This window comes from Suncus etruscus, chromosome 3 (genome assembly GCF_024139225.1).
Source record: "Suncus etruscus isolate mSunEtr1 chromosome 3, mSunEtr1.pri.cur, whole genome shotgun sequence".
Classification (NCBI taxonomy): Eukaryota; Metazoa; Chordata; class Mammalia; order Eulipotyphla; family Soricidae; genus Suncus; species Suncus etruscus.
This window is the reverse complement of record NC_064850.1, coordinates 47,138,229-47,165,495: the sequence shown is the minus strand read 5'-3', so window position 1 is coordinate 47,165,495 and position 27,267 is coordinate 47,138,229. Positions and strand designations below refer to the sequence as shown.

At 44.4% G+C, this 27,267-nt stretch overlaps 2 protein-coding genes across 2 annotated transcripts in view; both read right to left on the bottom strand.

Moving 5' to 3' along the window:
• KCNK2 (potassium two pore domain channel subfamily K member 2) overlaps window positions 1-15,300 on the bottom strand; it is a 99,831-nt gene extending 84,531 nt beyond the window's left edge. Inside the window, exons 1-2 of the mRNA XM_049769532.1 lie at window positions 15,114-15,300; window positions 12,054-12,364 (exon numbers count right to left, since the gene is read on the bottom strand). Coding sequence (XP_049625489.1) covers window positions 12,054-12,364; window position 15,114 — 312 coding nt within the window. The 5' untranslated portion in view covers window positions 15,115-15,300. The remainder of the gene's footprint in view (window positions 1-12,053; window positions 12,365-15,113) is intronic.
• The window catches only part of PROX1 (prospero homeobox 1), a 612,185-nt gene that overhangs the window by 36,479 nt on the left and 548,439 nt on the right, over window positions 1-27,267 (bottom strand). The window lies entirely within an intron of this gene.

Below are 27,267 nucleotides of genomic sequence, written 5' to 3'. Positions count from 1 at the left end.
ATCATATCTCTAGAAGCTCCAAAACACTGATTCCTCAGACACCTCTAAAAGGAATATACACATTTTAACCTAGCAATGTGCAAGTACTTAAAGCATAAGGGATGTCATTGTATAAGAAAATGAAATGAATTTCTTATTGGATGAACATAAAATACTTCTCTCCCAAGAGGCACATGATTAAATGTGGTTTAATGCAGTTTCTATCCTTTAACTTCATGAATAGTAGAGCAATGAGAGACTGTTCATCATGTCAAAATGCTCCAGGTAAGTTGGTCCTTTGAAGCCTGTTTTATAGGAAATATGATTTTGAAGATTCCCTTGGAACCATTGTTCAGAGTGGACCTTACATAGCCAGATGGTCCAGCTACATTATTCAAATGCTCCTAAAAATAAAGGGCAGAAAAATAGCAAAAGAGAGAAAATGTCATCTGATTATCTAACTGTTATGACCTAGCTTATGTATTTAATTAATTATTAAATAGGACTGAATGGGGCTGTCAGTTACATCTATAAATTCATTGCAGAGAATCCTAATTGAATAGCTGGAAAGAACTACCATCAATTTCCCAAAGTTACTTTCTGTTGCAATGCCCCTTGCTCTGTTCTTCTACACTCTTCAACATACTTGACTTCAATTCCTCAGTCAATACCTCGAATTTCCTACTTGCATTACTCATTAACCAAGTAAGCCACGTGGACCACAGGTTCACAAGGGAATGTGACTTTGCTTGACACACCCTCCATTTCTGAACATCACTTTCAAAGACTTACAAATCCCCATCAGGTATTGCCAAGGAGCTGATTTCAGAGGACATTTATTCAATTCTAGCTGCCAACATCCATTAGGGAACACTGTCAGAAACTTGAAAAAAAACTATAATTCCAGCCAGTACACACAGATCCTGAAAAGCTCCTATTAGTCTGTCAGTCTGAGTCCACAACCAGCAGCGCTCTCTCTCTCTCTCTCTCTCTCTCTCTCTCTCTCTCTCTCTCTCTCTCTCTCTCTCTCTCTCTCTCTCTCTCTCTCTCTCTCTCTCTCTCTCTTTCACACACACACACACACACCACTGGGTAAAATACAGGAGCTTTGATAAATGTAGAGCTACTGCAAAAGCTCTGAGAACTTGTTCAGAGGAGTTAGTACAAATCTCCTGCTCAGCTCTGGCTCCAAGCCCCTAAGAAGGCTCAAACTCTTGGCACTTCCTAACAGCAATTTCTCTGCTCCCAACACCCCATTTCCTACTAGGAGCTGCAATAAACCAAACAGGGACAGAAGCATCTAATGATAAGGCAAGAGGATCCCAGCTATCCTCAGCAAATGTAAATTCTGGTACCACCTCAGCTTAATATCTGATCAAGCCCTGGAGAAAAGGGAAGGTGAATAGCCCAAATAATAGAAATTAGCATATAATTGGAATCAAGAGAGAGAAATATGCCACAAACAAAGGAACCAAACAAAATCCCCGAGGGAAATCAAAATGGAACAGAAGAAAAATTCAGAGTAAGAGCCCCCATATTGTGAAGTAAAAATAACAAAGTAAGACGTAATAGAGGAAATATGTAAGTGCTTTATCAAGAAATTGAAGTAGAGGTCATAAAATGAAATTAAAAGTACAATTCACAACAATAGACATGAAAAGTAGCAGGTAGAATCAACACAAAGACACAAATCAGCACAGTGCAACACTAAATCTAAACAGTTTAAAATATTTTTAATAATCAAATATACTAAAACAGCTAATATGGTAACATCAATGGGGAAAATATCCATATCATCTCAGAAGAAGAGATAGATATAGAGATAGATAGATAGATGATAGATTGATTGATGATAGATAGATAGATAGATAGATAGATAGATAGATAGATAGATGATAGATAGATAGATAGATAGATAGATAGATAGATAGATAGATAGATAGATAGATAGATAGATAGATAGATAGATATAGATATAGATATAGATAGAGGCATCTTCTTGGAAGAAATAACCAATGAGAACTGCCCTGATTTGGAGGAAGAAAACAGACATCCAAATCTATAAGGTTTAAAAGTTCAAATAAAATAAACTCAACAAACATGCCAAGACAATATTAAAGCAGTGAAACTGGAGCTAGGTAAAGAAGACAAAAGCACCTAAAAAAGAGTGTATTACACAGAAAACCACTATAAAAAAAACTATAAAATGGGGGGTACAGATTCCTCAGCAGAAATCTTTCAGGCTGTAAAGGAATGACACCAGATTCTAAAAGTGCTGGGGGGAAAAAGGAATATCCACTGATAATATACTACCATGATAGTTTATTGCAAGAAGTGAAGAAGAAAGAAAAAGCTCTCTAGACAGAAGTTAAAGGGATTCATTCTCAATAAATGGCCTTGCAAAAAAATTCAAAAGGAGTAGGAATTGGATTACCATGTCTACTGCCACTTTATTCACAACAGCCACAATATGCAGATGATGTAAGAGAGCAATACCAGAGGCTAGAGAGCATGTAGTACAGACACAACAGAGTATTATTCAGCTCTTTAAAAATAATGAAAATTTTTCACCTGCAGCTAAATGGAAGCAACTCAGGGGATTATGTAAAGAGAAATAAGTTAGAAACAGAAAGACAACTTTTGTATAGTTTTACCCATACAAGAAACATAAAGAAACAAAGCAGATAAACAGACAAGGTCAAATAAAAATAACCCATGACACTGAGAAACTGAGGCTCCAGATAGATTGAGGCCAGGAGCCTTTCTTCAAATATGTTTTCTATGCATATGTTGGGCATTTTTAAGCAAATGTTTTGGTAAGCAAATCAATAAGCATAACTATTACAATCTTGGTCTTAAACCAGAACCATAAATACTATTAAACTTATTAAATTAAAGTCCAGAAATTCTAGGACTGACTTAAACCAGGAAGTCTGGGGGTAAGAAAACTGTAATTTCAGATGACCACCCCAATAAAATACTTTTGATTAAAATTTACCCCAAAAGAGAAATAAATAACTGAAGTTATTAACAATATATGGAAAATTCTGGGTTCTGGGTGTGATGTTGGAATTATATCCACGAGAAACCATTATCAATGGCATTTGTAAACTAAATATATGATACATAAAATAAAAATTACAAGCTATAAAAATAGAATATTCTGGTTGGACATACAGAGTTGAGGACAGGAAGGAGATATCCTGGCCAGCTTGGGATAAGTGAGTTTCAATGCTTGTCCATTGTTGCTTGGGTTTTGTTCCAGAATCTATTGCTTGGGGTTTTGTTCTAGAATCTGTTACCATTTGGTGAATGCTAAAAAGGAGAGAGGAGTTAGAATCCTGTACTTCATCAGGTGCCAAGTAAGCCAAACATGTCCTCCTCCCTCCAGATAAAAATCTTCTGACTAAATCACCTTTCTGACTGACCTCACCTAGTCATGTCTTAGCACACACAACCCAACAAACCAATTTCAGAATCATTTTTGAGTTGCTCATTCTGGCCTCATAATTGTGCTCTTATTTCACTCAGGTATATATTATGTCTTCACACCCACAGAACTTGCTCTGAGTCTCATAGGTCCACCAGGAACACACGGACATATCAGCAACCTAAAATGAACAAACAATGGCACAGAAACCCAGGCTGGTGTCCTGATGTTAGTCCTCCTCGAACATCTATTATCTTTACTCCTAGCCCTTTCAAGAATTGCCACTATTCCAACATGAAAGTCTGCAGGGCTCACTGGCCACAAGAGCAGGCAATGTGCTCTGATTTCTCAGGCTGAGTTAATCTCCAGGGTTCACTGGGCTGGTCACCATACTTTGCTGCTCTAAAGATATCTCATCAACAAAGTTTCCTCCTGATTCTAAGTTAAACCAATGTCCTCCACCTACACTTAAGCCAATAACCCCTGAGTGTCACCGGGTGTAGCCCAAAAACACAAACAAAAAAAAGCCCACAGTTCTAAACCCACTCCCTGTACTTTCTATTTTCTCCTTTTAAAAAAATATTTATTTAACATTTTTTATATGTTCACAGTGGAATCACAAAACTATTCATGATTGGGGTTTATTCATATAGCACAAATCCCTTTACCAGGGATGGTGTTGGACATTGACTGAAATTCAATCATGTACAACTCTGTAATTGTGAATCTCACTCTGAATAAAAACTTATTAAGAAAAAATCACAGATCATGGTTCAATCCCCCAGTGTCCCATGTGGTCCCCCATGCCAGGAGTGATTCCTGAGCACATAGCCAGGCGTTATCCCTGGGCATCACAGGGTGTGGCCCAAAAACCAAAACAAAAAAATATTGCTTTTAATTATGGTGCTTAAATAAAGATTTTATAAAAAGGAAAATATTTTAATTTTAAGGGCCAAACTCAGCAAAAAAAAAAAATCTCTTCACTAATGTCCACTTTTCTCCATCAATCACCTACCCACCTCTATTTGTCTCTCACTTGTCTGCTTCCACAAGAGGTGCTTTTTCTTTTTACTTTTTTAAAAATAAAAAATTTATTAAATTGAATCACCATTAAATACTCAGTTACAAAGTTATTCATGATGGAGTTCCAGTCATACAATCTCCAACACCCTTCTCTCCTGCATATCTTGCCCAGTGGTTGAGACTTTCTGCTACTCCACAAGGAACTCCTTTCAGAGAAAGGCTGGTGAGTTCAGAGTGGGTGGATTTGCATCTTCTTCACCTGACATTCAGTGAATGTCAGCACTCAGGATGATGTCCAGAGTAGGAATTCAATACATGTTTTTAATGAATCCACATTTATAAAATGAATATGTGACTCTTTTAAAAATAAATGTATATACTTTTAGTTCAATTTTCAAGATTCTTTTTATTTTTTAGTTTTGGGGTCACATCCAGAGATGCTCTGGAGTGATTACTGGTGGTGCTTGGATTACCCTATGAAATGCCAAAGATCAAACCAGATCAAAAATGTACAAAATTCTTAATTTTGTACAAAAGAAATTATTTGACATGACTGTTTTGCAAGTGCAATTTCCTGTCTCTTCAAAGAATGTGTTCCCCTGCCCCAACTCACCACCCAATGTCTCTACCTCATAGACATCAGCCTCCCACTCCTTCTGATCCCTTTCCCATCTCTCTCTCTCTCTCACTCACTCTATCTCTCAGGATCTCAGTTATTAATCTGAGTGCATATCTGTGGCATATTAATTACATCAACTCCTTTGCTTTGTTTCTCCATATCCCACCCCCTTACATTTTTATGACTTATTTTTCTTCACATAAGCCAACCCAATTTCATCAATGTTGTTACCAAAAGTAAGTTTTCATCTTTTCTCACAGTTAAGTCAAGTTCCTGGTGTCACCTCTTCATCTACCCATTGCCATTGGGCATGTGAGCTGCTTCCGGATCTGGGCTACTGGAATTAGTAATGTAATAAACATAGATGTGAAATGTTTCCTCTTAAAAGGTCAAGTTTATGGGTCTTCGGGAAAGCCTATAGCTCCAGAGGTCTCCAAGGACATAATCAACCATCCACAAGGGCATTAAGCCCAGCCTAGCCCTTCAGCAGCCAATAGAGTTTGCCTCCTCTAGCCAGACTGACTGGTACACCCAAATAATTGAGTGACTGCAGTTCACCCTGCCTAGCACGTTTGTGGGTTTCCTGCCCATTCCCAAGGGTTCTCTGCTCCACACTTGAAATCCAATTTCCGCTTACTGGGGCTCTTCACCTTCCCGACTCCCACGAAGGGGCAATATCCTCCCTCTGCTCAACCCAAAGTCCTTCCCTTGAAGTGTGTGCTCAGCAGACTTTTCTTCTTGACTTTGAAGGAGCGAGTGACTGGAGAACAAGCAGCTTTTTCCCATCACGTTCTTTTATTCAAAACCCAGAGGTTAAGTCAATAGAGGTGCCCAACAATGCTAAGAAAAGAAGGGTCACTAACAAAGTGAGCATAATGAATCGTGCACTGAGAACCAAGTGTCCTAGCTAGGAAGGCTCTAGAGGCAGAGATGGAAATTTAACAAATTCGGGGTTTGGGGGGTTTGGTTGTTTTTGTTTTTGGGTTTGGTTTTTGGACCACACCCGGTGACACTGAGGGGTTACTCCTAGCTATGAGCTCAGAAATCATCCCTGGCTTGGGGGACCATATGGGACGCCAGGGGATCGAATCAAGGTCAGTCCTGGTTCAGCAGAGTGCAAGACAAATGCCCAACCTCTGCACCATTGCTCCGGTCCCAGGAACTTAATAAATGTATCCATTTCTTCTCCCCCACAAAACAGATAGTTCTTCTCTCTCACCTTTTTGAGAAAGGAGGCACAGGGAAAATTGAAATGTGAAAATAAAGTCAACTCCTCCAGTAGGCAATTTTATCACCAAAGCATACGGTTCATCAATTTGGCCCTCATGTGGCCTACAGATTTGATACAGATAATATGGAAGTGCCTCAAGTGAAGACCATGGCAGTTCACTCACACAGGAGAAGCAGGAGGCAGCCTCAGTTCAAAGGGAAAGGACTCCCGGAGTGAAGACACAATAATGCAGTATTATGCATATATCATCCACCCTCCTGAGGACCTCTAAATCCAGATTTACATCTGAAATTGTTCATTGATTGGCACATGGCCTTAAAGACAACAAAAGTGGGTGCTAAGAATAGGATGACAGGATGAGGCCTGTCCACTGGAGTTTGGAAACAATCTAGCCATCAGACATTCCTTGAAAATAATCCCTTATTTTGTATCAGTTTCCAAACAAACCAATTGCAATACTGAGGCTCTTGCCTCTGGTCTGACAGACAGTAGAATGAGTTGAGGTGTGAAGGGTTGGAGGAAGGGGATGCACTTACTCAATACTCAGCAACTCTTATGGTACCCACCACATTCAAACTTTATTGTGGGCCGGAGAACTAGCATGGAGGTAAGGCATTTGCCTTGCATGCAGAAGGATGGTGGTTCGAATCCCAGCATCCCATAGGGTCCCCCGAGCCTTCCAGGGGCGATTTCTGAGCGTAGAGCCAGAAGTAGCCCCTGAAGGGTGCTGAGTGTGACCCAAAAACTAAACCAAAATGAAACAAAAACTTTAATGTGACCGTGTGATTTTTCAGTGCTAACATCTTCTTATGAAAAAGAGCAAGGAGTGTCTGGGGATGGTGGTGTTGCACTTTGTCACTTTGTTCTGGGGACTTTGTCCTTCCTCAATCCTATGTGAAAAGAGGGAACTAAGTTCAGCACTCGGGGTTTTAAGAGAGAACATGGAGGATTAAGGTGCTTGCCTTCATGCAGCTGAACCTGGTCTGCTTTCCAGAACTGCATGTGGTCCCCAAGCACCACCAGGAGTGACCACTGAACACAAAGCTAGGAGTATGCTCTGACCTCTGCCTGGTGTGGCCTTGCCCATCTCCCAAGCCTCAGTACTTAGAAAGAACCTCGGTGATGGGAGACAGAAATGGGAGAAGCAGCTCTGGGCCAGAGCAAGGACTTTAAGAATTGGAGCACATGAACTGCACATGGAAAGACCAAGACCACTGGGAGTGGGAACCAAGTATCTCCCAAGATTATCAAAACCAGTATTTTATTACCTGGCTCTCACCTCACTCTCCATGTGACAACCATGGCTCACAATGAGGGGTGCCCATGGCCAGCTTGGGCTATAGCTAATAAACATGACTCAGGCCCAATGACATGATCATGAAGTTCGTCTTAGTCTTGGCAGATGACTGCAGTCTTGCTACTCCTGCCCACCTCTTCCAGAAACCCTTCTCTCTCCACAGTGGAGGTTGATGTACCCCTTCTCAGAATGCTAGGGCACTAGGAATACTGAACCCCAAAGAATGAGGAGCCTCAAAATTATTCTCCACCAAGATCAATTCTCAATTGATTTATATCGTTGGGTAAGACAATGTGACTTTCTATAGCTTCTATTCCTCACTCATCATGCTGCCAAATTACTGTCTAAAATATAACTATTCACAGGGTTCAAGGGATTTGATAGTGGGTCAGGGTACTTATCATGCACACGTCTGGCCTGGATTTGATCCCCAGCACTCAATATTTTCTCCAGTCTTGCCAGGAAGGGAATCACTAATAAGACATAAATACAGCCAGGTCCGGCTCAACAACCAAACAACATATAAAATACAAACCAAAAAAAAGCAAACAAACAAACAAAAAAAACTACACATGGAATGGGAGAAACAGAGGTGGAAAAAACAAAATAAAATTTAAATAAGTGATTCTTTTCTCCTGATTTAATCCCTCATCTGTACCCTTAAAGCCATGTTTCACAATCTCTATCTTAAGAAATTATAGCAAATAGAATAAAATATAACTTAGAAAAGAGAGAGGACAGTAATGGGATGCGGCATAATAAATAAATTGTGCATTTAAAAACCTGAATAAGCAGAAAAATGCTAACAGTATTGAAGTAGCAAAAACTACTCAATCAGCAGTGAGCACTAATCAAGGTAAAGTGCATTGTCCTGTGGAGCTGAGAGAAAACAATTAGGCCAGATCTTGAGCTGGGACTGATGTCCTCGAAACACCATGGGGTGGGGGGGCTGAGGAAGAATTTCAGGGGAAGGTGCTTTCTCTGTGTACAGCCAACCCTGCTTCTATCTGACATCACATACAGTCCCTGAGCACTGCCAAGAGTGATCCCAAAGCACAGAGCCAAGAGTAAGCCCTGAGTATCAAAGATGTGGTCCCAATCCCAAAATCAAACAGACACCATGTAATAACACCAATGATGACCAGGCACATCTGTAGAATATCTCACCCTCACGACCTTCAGATTTTCATAGATTGGAACCAATCTGGAGAGTACTGAGGAGACCATGCTCACATTCACCTAGAGTTCTTTCCAGCTTAATTCTCAAACTTCAGGTACATTTTACCCCTACCCAAGTGCCTCCTCATGTAAAGGATAAAAAATCATTAAAATCAAAGGTTTCTGCCCAATACAAGGTCAGAGAAACAGTCTTGCCATCTTAGTTCACTTCAACTTTACATGGATCAACCTCACAGTTAATTCCTCGTCACAGTTGCCCTATCTGACATTTTCCTCACTTCTAAGTAATGGTTTAAATTTTGGAGAGGAAAATGACTTGTTCTAGATAGGTGTTTCCCAAAGTGGTAGATGCCAACCCCCTAGGGGGTACTGGAGTGATAGGGAGACAGGGGTGGAAGCCGTAGGTACAATTAGGGTGCACTACTTGGCTCCCTGTTTGCTTAAAGAAGGAAATTCCTTCTCAGGCAGACCCTGAGTGATTTTCTTTTCCTAAGGAGAGGCTGGTTGCCTAGCCAAGGTTGGAAATTTACAGTCTCCACAAAATTTTTCACCTTGATATTCATATGCTCTGCATCTTTCCTGCTGACCACTCCTTGGTCCCTGAGTAGAGCCACAGAGGTAGATGCATGATGTGCAGTTTTTTATTCCCATGGATAAGAACCTTTTAGGGACTCAGTGCCTGAAGATCAAGTTGCTTCCATCACTGTTTCCCACCAACAGTCCTCTTTTGAGCTTGTTCTTTTCTATGCCCCTAATCCTTGTGATTGCCCCCCCCCAGTCAGGTGCTGTGCCTTCCCCCTGACTCATGCATTTCTATTGTGCCCCACTTGGGATATCCTGGGAACACACAAGGGACCATACGGCCCCTTGTTGAGAAATATCCCTAGTAGGCTAATTAACTGGCATTTGAAATAACCTGATGCCCAAATTTGGACACTGACACTACTTGATGTTGCTACCAACACATGGTGCCATCTCCAACTCAAGGTCTCAGTGCCACTTACTTAGAATTATGTAAGGTGAGAGGGTTAAGGAAAGAAGGAGACTGAGGACCTGGTTGGAGGTGCTAGGAACAAGGAACAAGGCGGGAAGCTCTGCTGCAGGCTGAAGAGGTCACTATCCTCTCAGAGGGGCCAAACCCAGTCAGAGACCTACATGAGGCCACTTTCCTCAGGGAACTGTGCAGGAACTGATCTCTCTCCAAACCTAAAATGGTCATCGCATGAACCAGCAAACAAGCTCTTCCCAAAGGCTCCAACTTTAGCATTAGGAGCAACAGTTTTTAAAGGCCTTTGTCACTGAACACTTAATGATAGCACATAGTACTAATTGTTTCATTTTATTTTGTTTTGGGGACACACCCAGGGGTGTTCAGGGCTTACTAGAGTCCTCAAACTATGGCCCGCGGGCCACATATTGTATTTGTTTCTGATTTGTTTCTTCATTGCAAAATAAGATATATGCAGTGTGCATAAGAATTCGTTCATAAGTTTTGTTTTTACTATAGTCAGACCCTCCAATGGTCAGAGGGACAGTGAACTGGCCCCCTGTTTAAAAAGTTTGAGGACCCCTGGGACCCTCGATGGCGAACCTATGGCACACGTGCCAGTGGTGGCATGCAAAGGCCTTGCAGCTGGCACGCGGGAAGGTCCACAATTAAGATATGCAGTGCGTGCTGCATAGTTTTTAGATACTAAACTCTTGTTAGTAAGGTTTAATTGACGTGCTGGCACTTTTGAGAAAATTATTTGGTTTTGTGCAGCAGTTTGGGCTCGAGGGCTCAAAAAGGTTAGCCATCACTGCTCTAGACTCTGATCTCAGGAATCACTTCTGGCAAGGTGTGAAGGAAGCTATATTATGCTGAGATCAAACTCAGGTCTGCCTCATACAAGGCAAGCACCCTCCCCACTGTATGATTGTTCTGGTCCTGTAAGTATCACTTCTATATGCATGAGGGGACCAAACATTTTTCCTTACTCTCCTCACTGCAATATTGGCTTTATGGTGGGGATCTAGAATTCTACAAGCTCTCAGGTTGCCTGTGCATCTATCTGAGGAATCTTTTCAAAACTGAAGGCAAAGGGGAAGAAGCAACTGATTAGGGTAGTATTTCAGTAAGCAAAGAGAATCCACCCTTGTCAAACCTTCAGCAAAATATGAGTAAGAGTTTGTGTGTGTTTCCATAGAGAGAGCTGAGAGGAATTGGGGGAGGGGGACTGTGGCAAGAGAAAAGAAGAAACATGTGAGTACAAGAAAATGGGTTCCAGCCAATAATAATTTCTTCTCTTAAACTACAATTCCAACTCATTTAAATGAAGCAATGACTAATAGAAGAGAATCGCACCCCAGGATTCGCTCTGTTTTCTATCCAATGAAAGTCAAATTAGGTAAGAAAAGCAGCTTCTCTTAGAAAATAAATGTCTACAAAACAGTGTCTACAGCTACTAGACAGCTCTCCTCGGAAGAAAATTCTAGGGCATTCTTCTAGACTAAAGTTCTTGACTTTCCCAACAGACTCTTTTCTACAAAATAAATTGACCAGCACAATTTCATCATCTTCAGGGGTCCTCAATGAAACTTTTAAAATCATTCTGGAACCCACCTTAATACAAAATAGCCTTTTATAAGGCTATTGCTCTGTGTTATAGAGTCGATTAAAACTAAATTGGTTTTTATTCCACTCTCCCCTTTTTTCCCATACCATAGTACATTGCTTTTGAAGGGGTCTTGAAGAAGTAATAATTAATCCCTGAAAACCTAAACAAGGCAATCAGCAGAGTTATAGTCTGGGTAGATCTGAGCCAACCTGTGAACCATGAGGGATGCCCAGCTCCAGACAGGCACACCTGAAAGCCATCCTGTAATAAAAGCATGGACCAGGATTTATGCATCTTTTTACCTCCTCTGTTTCCCTCACAGAGAACACCCATATCCTAGTCAGCAGCAATCATGCAACCAAGAGGGTACTCAACAAGGGAACCCCATGTCCATTTCTGGCCTCTGGCTATTCTAAGACAATGTGGAGGAAAAGAGAGCAAGAAAGAGACCACAAAAATACAAAGCTGACTATAGAGAAGAAACAGTGAAGAGAGAAAATAAGGAGAGCAAAAGGTGACGGAAGTAAGAAGGAGGCTGTAAATGTAGGAGGCAAATAGAGGGGCAGAACCCAGAAATGTCTAGAAAGGAGCAGAATGCAATAAGGCCTCAGGTCCCTTGGACTGAGCTAGGTCATATCTTGTCCTTACTCTCTGTACCTGGGCTTTAGAAACAGAGCAGCACCAGCAGTCTGGATTACCTGAATGAGCTCATCCAGCTCTGTAGAATTGACACAAGCATGCTGAGAGATGAAGGTCTGTTTCTGGATCACAATGGTGGTCCTCTGTGAGCTCTCATGAGGCTGCTCCAGGGCTTTGAACACAGTGGCTCCAATGATCAGGTAGAGGACCACCACCAGGAAGATCGTGGACACCGTCTTCCATTTCATCACATTAATGGCAGGGTCGCTCTCCACCCGGGAGGCGAGCACTGCAGGCTTTGTGGAAAACGAGAGCCTCGGTTTGGAGTTCTGAGCTGCGGATTTGGGATCCAGTAAGTCTGGTGCTGCCACTGGGAAGAACAGAGGAGAAGAGTTAGGATGGGAGAAAACAGGATCAGGCCAAGGTAAATGGACTTTCTACTGAGATTCAGATTATAAAGGGGTTCCAAGAAGGGGGCTGGGTCTCCGCTCTGAGCTTCTATTGGGGATCCAAAGAGGAGGAAGTTGAGCCAATGAGAAAAACTCATCCCGATCAGTTTCTCCCCCCACTTTTCCCCCAGCAAGTCACCAACCAATGACTTTGATTACCCTGTATAGTTAAAGTCCCCAAACTAGACAATCATAGAGTGAAGGTTTGTGAGTTTATCCTTGTTCTCACGAACTTAATATTTATTTCCATAATCATCAGCATAATGTACAATATTTCTAATCTTTTTTAAAAGTCATCAAGTACAGGAACTGTTTGAGAAGCAAATTTGTGATTCAAAAAGGGTTCAGAGCAAAACACAGTTCATTTGCTGGCCAAGCACATGATAAACTATTCAAGAATCCCCACATTTCCCTTTACTCCTCCAAAATGGACTCAGAATTAAGAGATCTTCAAGATTTGTTATTTGAACTCTGATATGTTTAAAGTGAAATAAATGAATCTCTAATGGTGTAGGTACAATCTTCCACGTGGCATCTTAAGGCCCAGTGTCCATGTCAACAGACATACAGGAAAAATGTTAAACCTTGTCCCACACCTTAGACATTATGTGCCCGTTATGAAGCTAAGTGCTCCATTAGTCTGGCTTTGTCTAGACTTCAAGGTGGCTCGACCCATTTATTATTCATCTCAAATACTTGAAAATATTGTTAATGGACCCCTTTATTGAAAGTCCAAGCAATAAGAGATTTCCACTCACTCGAGAAAATATGAGTCATTAGATAGAAGAATATCTGAGTGGAAGGGCAGCATGGATGAAACCAAAAGACTTAAGAGGGTGGCTGAAATATGTAACATGGGACTTAAAAAAAAACTTAAGGAAGGTCTGTAATTAAGTCCTGAAACAGCAACCTGACTTTAGCATGAGAGCAGACATAGAAGACTAATACATGGATAACACCATGGAAAAGCCACATTGGGGTAAATTATAAGAAATCTCTATGGAATTGCATTCAGCACCGGGCAGACCATTGAAATGATTGGAAGATGAGAAGGGAATGAGGAGAAGCGGTTCTCCAAGGAACACTGGGCCACTACTGCATGCCCCATGTGGAACTTCTGCTGGTGGGGGGTTCCTCGAGGGAATATTCAGGCACCCATCCCTGAGGACGTTGGCAAGCCCAGGTAATTGGAAGTGCTAGACTTAAGGATTGCAAAAGGATGACAGATAACTCTGTGGGGAGAACGCAGGCCAGCAAAGCTCCAAGTAGTTCTCTCCAAGTTGAAGAGGTGACATCAGAGGAGGGGTGCAGGTCAATAACCTATGGCTCAAAGAATAAGGCATCTTCCTCCAAAGGATCAACCTGCTCCCCACACACCTAAAGAGGTGGTGTGCCTCTCTCCCTCCGCCTTCTCACTGGCTCCCATTAAAGCTACAACCCACAGGTACCGTTTTCAATGTTTCAATTAAAAATAAGACAAACTTCCCAATCCCCCAGTGCTGATGACAGCTAAATTCCCAGTCCGCAGCAATCTCCACCCCACCACCTCCCCAGCTTAGCAAGTCTGAGTGAAAAATAAAAAGTCATCCTCTAAAATTAAGCCATCTCTCCATCTTGGGCAAAAAAAATCGCACGGAAGCTCCTTGTTCTGGCTCCCAGAGAGATTTTCCTGCAGACTCCTCCAGGGTTCCCTGTGCTTTCCAATTTCCGATTCTGCACCTCAGTGCTCTGCAGTGTGCAAGACTGAAAAACACCCAGATTGTTTATCCAGGTAACCTCCAGTCCAAGACTGTTTATCTGGAGCACCCCAGACCAGGCTAAGGCATTCCCATGCCATGTTTCAGTAGTAGTAGGGGGCTATGTATTCAACATATAAATGCCCGCCTATATTCTTCCTATCTGTCTTCAGTAACGCGCTCTATGGTTCCGGATGGGTTTGTTTGCTTTGCAAGCTCAAGCCTTATTTTGCAATTCATAGAAATATGCCTTTTGCACGTTCGGCTGACAGAAGGGGCAGAAACCCTGTGAAATCGCCACTATTCACAAACAACAGCCTCGCTCTCCCTCTCATTTGCCAGCTTTCAGGTTATTGCCCGGTCAGTGCGGCGTTTGCCCAGTTCCACCGGGAAACCCGGCTTTCCCCTGCCACTCGAGCCCCGCACCCGGCCTTCCACAGCTCCCAGCACTCCGCAGCCACCCCGCAACCCTGCTCCCGCATCCTCACCCCGGGGCCCACATCTGCCCGCGCTCGCCCCACCTGTCCCCAGATGACCAACTCGTTTCGTTTCAGCACCACCGCGTGTCCCGCCAGCCACGCACCGGGCAACAAGTGTGACCTGGGCACCTGGCGCCCTGCACTCGGGTGACTCCTCGAAACGGACCCTGGAAAGCCGCCGCCAACCCCCTCTTAGGGGTTTCCCGTCTCGTACCCCCAAAGCCCGCAGTAAGGGGAGAAGGAGCATTTTGCCACCCCATAGCCTGACTGGCCAGCACCTCGCGGGCGCAGCGGAGTCCACCCGGCTTGGAGAGGGGCAGAGGGCACGCGTCTCACCTCGGGCCCCGAAGCCCTGGGGTCCCCCTCGGGGCGCAGGGCAGCCTGGAGGGCACCTCCATCCCTGACATGAAATCGGGACAAGCCCCCCCCCCCCCCAAACAGGCCATTGTACTCACTTCTTATTCTGAGTCGGGCTGCGCGCTCCGAGCTACAGCTCCGGGCATTTTCCCCCCGCTTTGTTTTCCAAGGTGGGGAGCGCGGGGCTGGACGCAGGAGGGGGTGTTACGGGGGGAGTGCGTGAAGGAGCTTCGGGATCGCGGGAAGGAGGGGACAGCGGCGGGCTGGGCCCAGGGCGAGGCCGAGGCCAAGTTGGGTTCGGGCGCCGCCGCCCCCGCGCGCGCCTGCGGCCCGGCCCGGGTCCCCCCGACAGCGCGGGCGCCCCGGGTCCCGCTGCCGCCGCCGCGCGCTCCGCCCCGGGCTCGGCACTGGCCCGGCCCCGGGGGGCGCGGCGCGGGGGCGCTGGGTGCAGCCGGAGCGGCGGTGCGCCCCGATTCTTTGTGCGCGCGCCGGGCTCAGCGCCTCCTCGCATGTCTTTGTGCGTCTCCTGCGGCCCGGCCTCTCCCCACCCACCCACCCTTCCCTGAACAGGAGGGTGCGCGGTCGCGGGGAACCCTCCGTTTTTTCCTGGTTTTCGGAGCTGGCTGCCTCCCCTACTGGATTTCCCTCCACCCTCCCCGCACGTTCCCGGGGCGCACCTCTCCGCACCATTCCACCTCACCCGCACCCCAAGTGCCCCTCAGTTGGGGCCCAACCGCGGCTCACCTGCCAAAGCCACCAGTTCTGCTTGCTGCGCGCGCCAGGAGGGGTGCCCATAATCACAGCGTCACTGTGGCCAGGCAGCACTAGCCTCAATTGTCCCTCCAGTCCCCTGTGCGCAGGACCCAGCTCAGGGGTCTTCGCACGTGGCTCTATTCCCCATCTCCGTGTTCCCGCCCTCTCCCATGTAAGGTCCAGAGAGGAGTCCCGCGTGGCTCCCGGAGACCCCAGAGAGGTGGAGGAGAGAGGATGCTGGACCTTTTCTCAGTAATGGAGCCACCCAGATCCCATCCCATTCCTTAGGGTGGGTGCTCTTGCTGATCAGCACAACCCAAAGTGGGAAGATGGGGTTTCACCGGGAATCGGGCTCATGAGAAGAAACCCCCAAAACGTCACACAAATTGAAAAGAAAATGAGGTTTCCTTTCCCTGGATACCAGCCTCTTTGCTGGGGCTTGAAGTTGCAGATGATGGAATGAAGCTGCAGGGCTGACCTATATGACCTTTTTGTGAACTTGCTCCTGTTGTATACCTGGGCAGGGGCTGGGGCACAAGGGTCAATGGAAAAAAATATATCAGAGAGAGAGGGAGAAAGCTCCTGTTCTGTGGGGGGCAAGACAGAGTTTCCCACTAGGGCTGAGACCCACCTCAAACTTTTCTCCTTTCCTCTGTTCCAGCAGGAACCGGCCCCTTCTCCTCCCACCTCTGCCCAGAGTGGAAGAAACCTTGCAGAAAGGCTGGTGCAAATGTTTCCCCTTTTCCAACAATTAATTTGCCAAGACAGGTAGGAACCGGGGGGGGGCGAAAAGGGGGCTGCTGAGGGGCCTGGGTCTCAGTGGTCAAGGGTCTCATCCTTTTTGTTTGTTTGTTTGTTTGTTTTTTTTGTAAGACTCTGGCCCTGAGTGAGGACACAACACCAGCAGGTTTGGAGAGTTCAGGTACCCCTTTCCTCCTTTGGCTGAAAGGGCCCTTCTTTTTAGGACTTCCTGCGGGAGTAAAGACAGGCTTTCTCCCCTTCTGCCCTGGGATTAATCTAATTGGATGCCCTTTGTCCAAAGGGGAATCAGACCTTCTTCCTCCCGCCTTCGCCCTTTCCAACCTCTCCAGGTTACATAAAATGTGCTTCCTGATCTGGCATCGCCTGCTCATTCCAGACCCTTCCAAGAGACACCTCCCAGCACACCCACCTTCCTCCAGCCACCCCCAAAGGCTCAGGGCCCAAGGCCGATGCTGCCGTGTGTGTGTGTGTGTGTGTGTGTGTGTGTGTGTGTGTGTGTGTGTGTGTGTGTGTGTGTGTGTGTGTGTAACATCTGGGATGGAAGAGCCAGCTCACAGGATGAAGGGGGTGGCATGTCCATCTGAACTCCCCAAGTTCCGTTTGGCAGACTGGAACTTCAAACCTGAGCTGCTCTTTCCATCTGGAACATTCTTCTCTGGGAAACAGTTTCTCCTCCTGTTTCCTCCTGATTCTAAGAGCCCCCAATGCCGGCGTTCCCTGAAATTAAGATGACAAACCATCTCGGAAATAGTGTCCCACACTCTACCGTCGTTTCTGAATGAATAACTGGAACCACCAGCTGGTTCAGCTGCCCTGAGATATGTTGTTGAAGTAATTGGGGATTCAGGTTATTCCACAGATAGGGCGAAATTCAACCTTTCTTATTCTGCAATATGGCAGCTATTGCCTTTCTAGGTTCTCATTTCTACTTCCCACACCAACTATGGAATGTGCCTTTCTCCTTGCTTACAAAATGATTTTTATTTCCACCCTCAACTTACCTCTTTCTTCTAGCCCTTTCCCCACAGGTAATCTTACTTCCATATCCATCGCCTTGTCTTTTGTTTAGCTTTGTATTGTTTAGTTTGGGATTTGACCTTTGCACTGTACAGGTGAGACCATGAAATAGTTGCTGTCCCCCTCTAACTCACTTCACTTAACCTCATCGACCTTGCATCTCTTCTATTCCAATGGGAATGTTCAAGTCTCCTCTAACACAGAAGAGAATTCTGTGTTAAAATAAACCACATCTTTATTCCTATCATTTGTGAAAAGGAACTGTACTTGCTTCCACATTTTAGATATTGTATTTAAAAAAAAAGCTGTGTTCAATGTTGGAATAAGTTTAACTTTGGTGTGACTATGTTCATGGGCTTTACAGAGATACCCAGAGATGGTTGGTTACATTAGCTAGATGCTCTTCTCATGAAGCATAGTGGGAGGGCATTTGTCTTGCACATGGCCAACCCAGGTTCAATCACCAGCATCCCGTATAGTCCCCTGAGTCTGCCAGGAGTGAGTTCTGAACCCAGAGCCAGGAATAACCCAAGAGCACTTCTGAGTATGGCCCAAAAAACAAAAATAACAACAAAATGCTTATCTTGTTTGTAATTTTCCAAAACAGTCCCACCAACTTAATTTCTGTTCTAAAGTTTTCTTATTTAGAGGCTTCTTCCACTCCTGGCTGATCAGTTGTCTTGCTATTTGTCATTGTTGTATTGTTCATTGTGTTTTGACTAGAAATTCTGAGGTATGTACAACTCATCTCTGTCCACCACCATCTCTCCAATGACTTTGACCTCTGGAGAACCCCAGAGCTGTCCTCCTTAGCCTTTTACTGACTCTAGCCCTTTCCAGTCTTGTTTCCTTCCTGTGCCCCCAATTCCTACCAGTTTGTCCCTTAATCTTGCACTGTGCCCCTATCCCCATCAATGAGACCTTAATCTCTGACTCCTTTGGAATATCCATATGGCCTCTAGCTAAGAATCGCCTCCCTCAAGTGTCCCCAAAGCATCTTCCAAGCATGCATTGGAAGCCTGTGAGATCCCAGAGGATCCCCACAGTAGCTGCAGAATCACCTTAGAGCCTGTACAGAGAGAGCACCACAGTAACCACAGAAATCTCTGTAGTGTTCCAGTGGCAACCCCATAGTCCCTTTAATGTCCCTCAATCTCCACCCTAACTACCCCCATGAAACCCCCTCAGAATGCAGCAGCTTCCTATCTCTACCCACCTGTACTCTGCCAGCATAAGCAACCAAATTCCTGTCCCCTGACCTCAGAAAAGGAATTGACTGTCCCCTCCCAATCCACCTCTCCGACCTGAGGTCATTTTGTGCACATGACATGACCCCCCATACTTTGGCTGGTTCTTATCTCTCACCACTTTCTCCCCAAACCTTGGACCTTCCTTTATGTTGCCACCAGATCTTCGGCAAACTTGAGCACACCGCTGAATCCCAGTTAATTCTCTGAACCACGCTAAGGCTGGGGTGTGAACTCTTACTTCTCTCTGTTTTATTGTTTTGCTTTTGGGGTTTGGGGGTCCTCACCAGGTTGTGCTCAAGAATCACTCCTAGTGGTGCTCCAGGACCTGTTTGTGAGGGATCAATGTGGGGTGCTCCTTTTAAAGGCCAGTACCCTAAACATCAGTGCTCTCTTTAGCCCTTGAATTACTAATTGAGACCTGTTTTTTTTGTTTGATTTGTTTTGTTTTATTTGGGGGCCTCATTCAACAGTTCTCAGTGGTTACTCCTGGCTCTGTGCTCAGGAATTACTCCTGGTGGTTCAGAAACCATATGGGATGCCAGGGATCTAATCCAGGTTGACCACATGCAAGGCAAATGCCCTCCCTGCTGTGCTATCACTCTGACCCCAAATCTGTCTGTTTTGGAGGTTTTTCCACACTCACCTTGAGGCTCAATAACAATCTCTCTATCAGATTGGGGGTGCTTTCTGTCGCATACAGATAGATGGGGAACACTAATGGCACACTTTGGTTGGAAAGTGATCCCTTTACAAAGAGGACCACATAAATGACTATGATTTCAGAACTGTGCCCTGATTTACTTCCACAAGCCAGTCTGGTCCCAGGTGTCTGGAATAGTCCCCACACCCATTCCTACCCCACCCCTCTCCACCAAACACTCCTACTCCTTTAAGAATCTTCTGGAGCCAAACTCAGCTCCTTCATCCTCCTGTTTCAAGTCCCAAGGGAAAAGGAAGCTGCCGAGTTTGTATATCATTGCAACTGTAGAAACAAGGAAATGGGGTGCTTTATCCTGTTTAATTTTATGTCCATTATGGAGGATATCCAATCCCCCTCCAGAGGGGGGCCCCAGCACTCCTCAGTCTGCTTCTCCTGCTGCAGGGCTCCCAGGAGCCCCATGGAGAAACCCTTAACCTCCTGATTAAAAAAAAAAAAAAAAAAAGACCAGCTCTGTCCTCTCTCAAGCCTTCCTGATGTATGCTTTACTTTGCACTTTGGCTTTGGCCTCCTCAAATGTCGCCTCTGAAAACATGACACAATAAAAAGCTACTTCCCTGTAGTTCCAATCAAATTTGGCCTTTCAGGGTTCCAAGTAGTTGTAAAGGGTCCCAACTCTACCCTCTCTGGCCCTCAGGAGCTGGTGGGAATCCCCGCCCAGAACTGCCAGTCTCTTACCCAGCACAGCAGGGATAAGATGCAGAAATGAAAACTAAGCCACCAATATCCACATCAGGTCTATGCAGCATCTCAGAAGAGGCTGGTTCTCTGCATGTCCAGCAGCTCTGCCAGGAAGCCAGCCCTGGCTTAATTCTTTAAAGAACAAGTGCACCGTAGACGAAGAGGAGGAGGAGGGAATCTCCTGCCTCGGACATTTAGTGCTTTCAGCTGCCTGGAGCAAATTGTCATCTGGTAAATAGGAGAGTCATTACCCTCAGAAGTTGAAGGTACAGAGCAGGAAGGTGCTGAAGCCCCAGTGAGGAGAGGAAGACCTAAATTCAGTACTAGAAAGTGTCTGGGTTGGAGGACATGAGATCTAATGTGACCATGACCTTTGCGCTGATGGTGAGCAAGGGTAGAAAGGGAAGAGAGGAGGAGGAGGGCAGGAAGGGAAGGAGGATAATGGGAGGGAGAGGAGAGGTGAGAAGAGGATGGGAGGGGAGGGGAGGATGTGAAGAGAAAATGAGAAATAAAGAGGAGCGAAACAAAAAATAGAAAAGGTGAACAAAGAGAAGAAGAGAAAAGAGGAAAAGAAGGAGAGAGGGCAAGAGGGAAGAGAGAGGAGGGAGAGGAAAGTGGAGGACAGGAGAGGACAGGAGAGGAGAAAAGAAGGGAGAAGAGGGGGGAAAAGAGGAGAGGAGAGGATGGGGAGGATGGGAAGGACAGAGGAGGAAAGGGGAAAGGAAAGGAGAGAGGAGAGGAGAGGAAAAGAAAAAAGAGGAGAGGAGAGTGGTGAGGAGGGGAGGGGAGGAGCCAGATGGAGGAAGGGTTTGGACTCCCTTATAAGGATCCACTTTACATCCATATTATATTCATTTATCTTTATTTTTACAGACCTGAGCTTTGCACATTCGAATGTCGTTCTGCTCAGGCTAGCTCCTTCACTGGGCAGCATCCCTGGCCCTAAGATGGAAACATGTCTCCTAAGCATCCTGGAGGGGCAGGAGAGGAAGCTAAGGGCAGTGGTGGTCATCAGCCACTCACCATCATCAAACTTCCCAGTGCAGCCTTGGGGCCCTGGCAGGACTCAGGCTGTCAACAGACCCCCAGTGCTTCTGTGGCATGATGCCGGGGTGATGGAAAAAGGACAGGAACGAGGTCCGTGTTATGCCAAGCTGCCTATGGAAGGATATGTCAGGGACTCCCAAATTCTCTGGCTTTCTTCCTGATCACACAGTCACATTTGGGTGAGGATAAATGGGGGCAACTATAATTTGGGGATCATGATAAACACTGGAGTATATCCACTCACTGCAAAACTTGGTTGCACATTGCTGAAGTCCTCTCTCCACTCACAGCCCTACTGATCTCCTTTAGGCTGCTTTTGTTGTCAGTGAAATAACTGCACTCATTCAACTGGGGTTTATGTAACACTGTACCAGGAAGGAATGTTTTATAGTTCTAGTGCTTGAGGATCAATCGTAGCAGAGAAGATGTACTAAATCCCTGTTATTGTGGAGTTCGATTAAAAAAAAAATGAAAACCCTGTGTAGGTTCACTAGGACACCATCAAGTTGCTGAGATGTTGTGAATTAAAGTTCCTCACACTGATAAATGAATGATATCAGTTTGCTATAAAATTTTTGCAAAATTTAATCAAAATTGGGAGGTTGTTGCAACACGTTATGTCCCCTCCCAAATAACACTTAGCAGTTTCTTTGGGGTGGGGGTGGTTGGGATACATCTGCTGGTGCATGAGGGCTGCTCCTGACACTGTACTGGTGTCACTCCTGGCTCTATGCTCAGAGGACCAAGTGGGTTCATGGATTGAACCCAGACTTCCTGCATGCATAGCTACACTCAAACCTTAAGCTATTTCTCTGGCCCTCTGTAATACGTTCTTGATGGCATTGTATTATTTGATTATATAAAAGAAATACATATAAGCAAAAAATATAGGGAAGAATTTTAATATAAATCTGAACCTCATTTTTCTAATGGCATGTGATCTCTGTGGCTTTGAAAAATCCATAAAATTAAACATCTATCATTTTCTAAGAAATATCAGTGCTTCCACGTGTCAATTACTAAATAGGACCAATGATGCATGTGCAATTCTGTCTGACAGAGAATGAGATATGGTAAAATCAGAGCAAAGCCTTATAAATTTTATAAAGCCTTATAAAATGGTGCTGGAAGAATAAATCCAGAGAGCCTTTGGATTTTCTTAGTTAAAAAACAGAACACTCTGCCCCAAATTTTTCTTCCCCTCTCAACACTGACTAGCAGAAACTTTCCCTACAAAGGAGCATTTAACTGGTTGATATCTAGACTTCTGTCTTTTCCACCTTTCAACCTACGGTAAAACTCTACGTACCATGAATACATTAGACAATTTGTTAAATGGGTCAATATAAGGTAAATTAATTCTATTAAATGTGGTGCTTTTTAAAAAAATTAAAATCAACCATAAACTCAGAGACAAGCAGAGTATTTTTAGTTGGCCTGAATGGACTTCATCACCTAATGGATTGTCAGCACACCCTGTACCTGATTCAACACTCATATTGGTATGAACTTTTGTCAGTACAATCTTCTGCTTCCACACAACGCTACAGATTCTAATAATAATAAAGATGAAGCCCAAATCATGATTTTTGTGTTAAGAATAAATCCGTTTCATTTCACCCACAAGATAATAAAAAAGTGAGAATTTTCTAGCTAATTTAAATGTTTTTAATAATCAAAGATACTAACTTCAAATAATCAAAGATATTGACTTCACTATCAGCTAGTTCTCCTCTTTGAGTATCTACCATTCAATTAGCAGCTACAAGATTTGTCCAAGAAAAGAGGATCTGTTCTATTTATGGAAGAATCAAGATTAAGCTCTACGAGTCCCTCAGGGTGTATTTATTCTAAGGAAAAGTACAATGAAAAGGTAGATTGGGGGGTAGAATTTTACCTTTTTCAGTGACTGTGTGATCTCACCAGATTCTTTCATACAGAGATCAAGACAGGGTTATTTCTGGAAGCCCCAGAGGCCTGACCTCCTGCCAGAACTTTCTTCACCAGGCCAAGGGTATCCCTGGGAGATGCTGCAGACAGCTGGATCCTCTACAGATAAACTGGGTAAAACCACATTCTTGCACCCCAGGAATGTGCCAGAATATTCTGTGCTGTTGCTAGTTACCATCTTACCCAGTATAGTGGGATCTGACATGTTACAATATGGAATATGTCCACAACCATGACCAGCCATGATTTTAAAACACTTCATTCTGTCTCATTCCATCCCTGGCTTTTGTTGGTCTCCTCAAAAACGTCAGTCAAATGCCTCCCCCAAGAGACCATGGCTAGTGATTAATACTCTGTCACTGGGCCACACCACATCAGTCAATGCTCTGTTATCTCTGCGGTTGCATCCTCCCCTACATGCTTCCAGAGCTCAAACCATACCCCATCCACTTCTTCAGCCTTTCCAGACAGACTGTGGTAGCCTCCCTCACTCCTAGAAAATAAGTTCTCTTCATCCCATCCTTCCCTGTACCTGCAAGCACACCCATAAACTCCTAATATCCAGATCAGAAATCCTTCCCTCTTCAAAAAAAAAAAACCTTCATTTCATCAGCTCCATGACCATAATTTTTAGTGATTCAACTCCTGGTTCACAACACAAATTAGGAGCATTTATATGTAGCATCATAATTAAATCACAGCATGATTTAATAGCATTAGTTCCCTGGGACTGTGGGAGCATCCCCAGAATTGGGTACTAGAAACCTCAAAGGCGAGTCTCTGTTCTAGTGGTGAAACCTAGAAATGAAAACCTAGCATGGAGGGCTTGCTGTGGAGACTTTCTAGCTGCCTACAGCTTCTGGGGTGACTGCTCCATACCACTTCTTGGGATATATATCCTAGGAACACAAACACACAAGGCAATAAAGTCCTGTGCACCCCTATGTTCATTGCCGCACTATTCACAATAGGCAGAATCTGGAAACAACCTGAGTGCAACAGATAAGAACAAGATGAGTGGGTCAAGAAATGAGGGTACATCTACTCAATGAAATACTGTGCAGCTGTTAGGAAAAATTTGCTTTACATAGATGAATATGAAGAGTATCGGGCTGAGTGAAATGAGCCAGAGGGAGAGAGATGGATAGAAAATGGCAACACTCATTTGTGGGATATGAAAAAAAAAATAGCATGGTAATAATACCCAGAGACAATAGAGAAGAGAGCCAAGAGGACCTGTCCATGGTAGAAAGCTTGCCACAAATAGTTGGGGAGTGCAGTTGGGGCAGAGAAGGGACTACTACGACAATGATAGTTGGAAATGACCACTATAGAAAAGAACAAGGTGCTGAAAGGAAATAAAGTGATAGGTAGATACTCCTCAGTAACAATATTGCAAACCAGAGTGTCTAAAAGAAAAAAAGAAAGGATGACAGAGAGAGACAAAGAGCGAGAGAAGAAAAAGAAAAATGCCTGCCCCAGAGACAGGCAGAAGGGAAACTGAGGACATTGATGATGAGAAATGTAACCTGATGAAGGGTGTGTTGAACATTGTATCACCTAAACTCAATTATGAACAACTTTATGACTATGAAACAAAAACAGTATTATGAACAACCTTGTAACCATTCTGTTAAAGAAAGTAAATTCAAAAGTAAAGAAATACATAAAAATTAAAAAGCACCAAAAAGAGAAAAGAAAAAGAAAACACTGATGTTCCCAGCTTGCAGGTTATGCTCCAGAACATTCCCACTTCCTCTGCATCTCCCATGACTCACCTCCATAGCACCTGAGCACCATGCCTATGAATATTCCCACATCATACTCCTGACCATGCAGAAATCTGATGACTTTTAATTAAGACTGAGGTCAAGACTTTATGCGAAGTTTTTAGATAGGGAGACACAATTCTTCCCCACAACATTGCCTTTGAGATTTTTTTTTTTTTGGTTTTTCGGCCACATACTCCTGGCTCTACACTCAGAAATTGTACCTGGCAGGCTCAAGACCATATGGGATGAGGAGACTGAACCCGGGATGGCTGTGTGAAAGGCAAACTCCCTCCCTGCTGTACTATTATTCCTGCCCCTGCCTATGAGATTTAACACGTTTCTAAAAGGAAGGGAGAGACATTTCTATCCCTCATCCCAGTACCTAACATGAGCAGGAAAATGTCAGTATTTAGCAAGTGAATGGAAATCCCCTTTGAAGTGAGGAATGAAGGAGAGAACCAGACATAAGAAGAAGTAAATGAAGTGCCATCAGTAAACACAAGTTCTAGATTTTTCTAGATTGCTTGGCGTGGCTTGCAGCTGGGGCAAAACTCTCTCCCTCCTGTTCAAGAGAATTCGGAGCCCGATTGTTTTAGAAGTCATCTTTCCATTGCAAATGAGCAAAGCTAAATCATGGTTCCAAAACAATGTGCACTTGCTTTGCATACTGCTGACTCTACTTTGATCTGGTACCACCTATGGTCCTCCAAGCCTCAGAGATTAGTCATGAGCACAGATTCAGAAATAGTCCCCATACCCATCTGGGTGTGACCTCAAGCCTCCCCTCAACACCATGAAACATAATCAAAACTAGTAATGTGGATGGCAAATGAGTCACTTCTGCAAGCTGGCCCTGGTCTAAAGGTCCCAGTGGTTGTGAATAGATGGAAACCAATTCATATGCCCTGGTTTCCTCTGGGGTCAAATGCCTGTGACAATTCCCTGGATTGAGCCATTCCCACTTGGGAAGACCTCTGCATGGTATCACATTCTAGCTCTGGGCCATGCCTGCCTAGATTGACCTTTCTATGGCTTCAGGAAGCCAACACTAGAGGGAGGCTCTATCTTAGAACACAGGATGCCAGGACTGCGGGCACTCCACTGGAATCCGTATTCACCCTATTTAAAAAGTCAAGATGAATTACAAATAATTCACAATAAGCAAAAGTTCCACATTTTCATTCAAGACAAGCCCCTGCCCATTGCCTGTCTCACCCACACTGGACTCACTCTGCCCTGTTTCACTGTCCCCTGGTCTACCCCTACCAGATGAAACACAGGCTTGTTCTGCACAAGCTCCCCTTTTCTGGAGCTCCAGACTTCTGCTCCTTTATAGAAGTGCCACACCTCAGCCCCTATCTTTTCTTCCCACCCATCTTACAGGTTTTATGGTGTGTGTAGGGGAGGGGTACTTTGCCTTCCTGCCAACCTAGCAAGTCCTCTCCCGACCAAGGGAAAAATCTCATGCTCTGCAACTACACTTCAAAGGGGCAGGTTTCCCAGGGCTCAGAAATGGCCTTAATTTCATTTTTCTTTCATATTCTGACTTTCTACCTGTTTCTGCTACTCGCTCAGAGCTTCTGACAGGGACTTGGCAGAAAGTCTGTGACAGCTTCCTCAGGAATAGAGCCCAACAGATGCAATCACCATGGAATGCTCATCTATGGATTCTGCCTTCGGAGCCCAAATTCCAGGGAAGAGGGGTGCTTGAACACTCCAGATTTGAACACACAACAGGGTCCTTATCACCTATAGAAAGCAGCCACTCCTATTGAGCCCTTTCCAGGGACCCTCACCTCAGACCCTTCCATGAAATCACTGATGGGCAGGACTAGGGAATAACCGGGGGCAAACCATTCATTTACATGTGTCACAAATTCTCATCTCAAGGTGCCTTCCAACCCTCTGAAAGCCACAAAGCACACCAAGACAAACAGCCCACACCCACATCACTCTGCGAACATCCCAAGCAGCAGTGCAAAGCAGTGGTGATATTGAGGATTAATGCCTCAATGCAACATCATTCTTAGGGAGAGGATTTGAATTGGACAAGGTCAACAAATATGTTCCCAAATTCTTATATAATCTGCTGCTTTGGGCATTTGAGGCTAAAAACCAACATAGGGTGATTTGTTTCATGGGATCAGGAAAATTGCCTGCTCAGTGATCTGGGCTCCGTATAATTTAAATATGTCCCCTTTTCTTTAGCTGTCAAAACTATTTCTAGAATATTCTAGTGTATGCTATTCACAGCTCTATGTGTGGGTCCATTGGTCTGGTTTTCCTTATGAACTAAGCACCC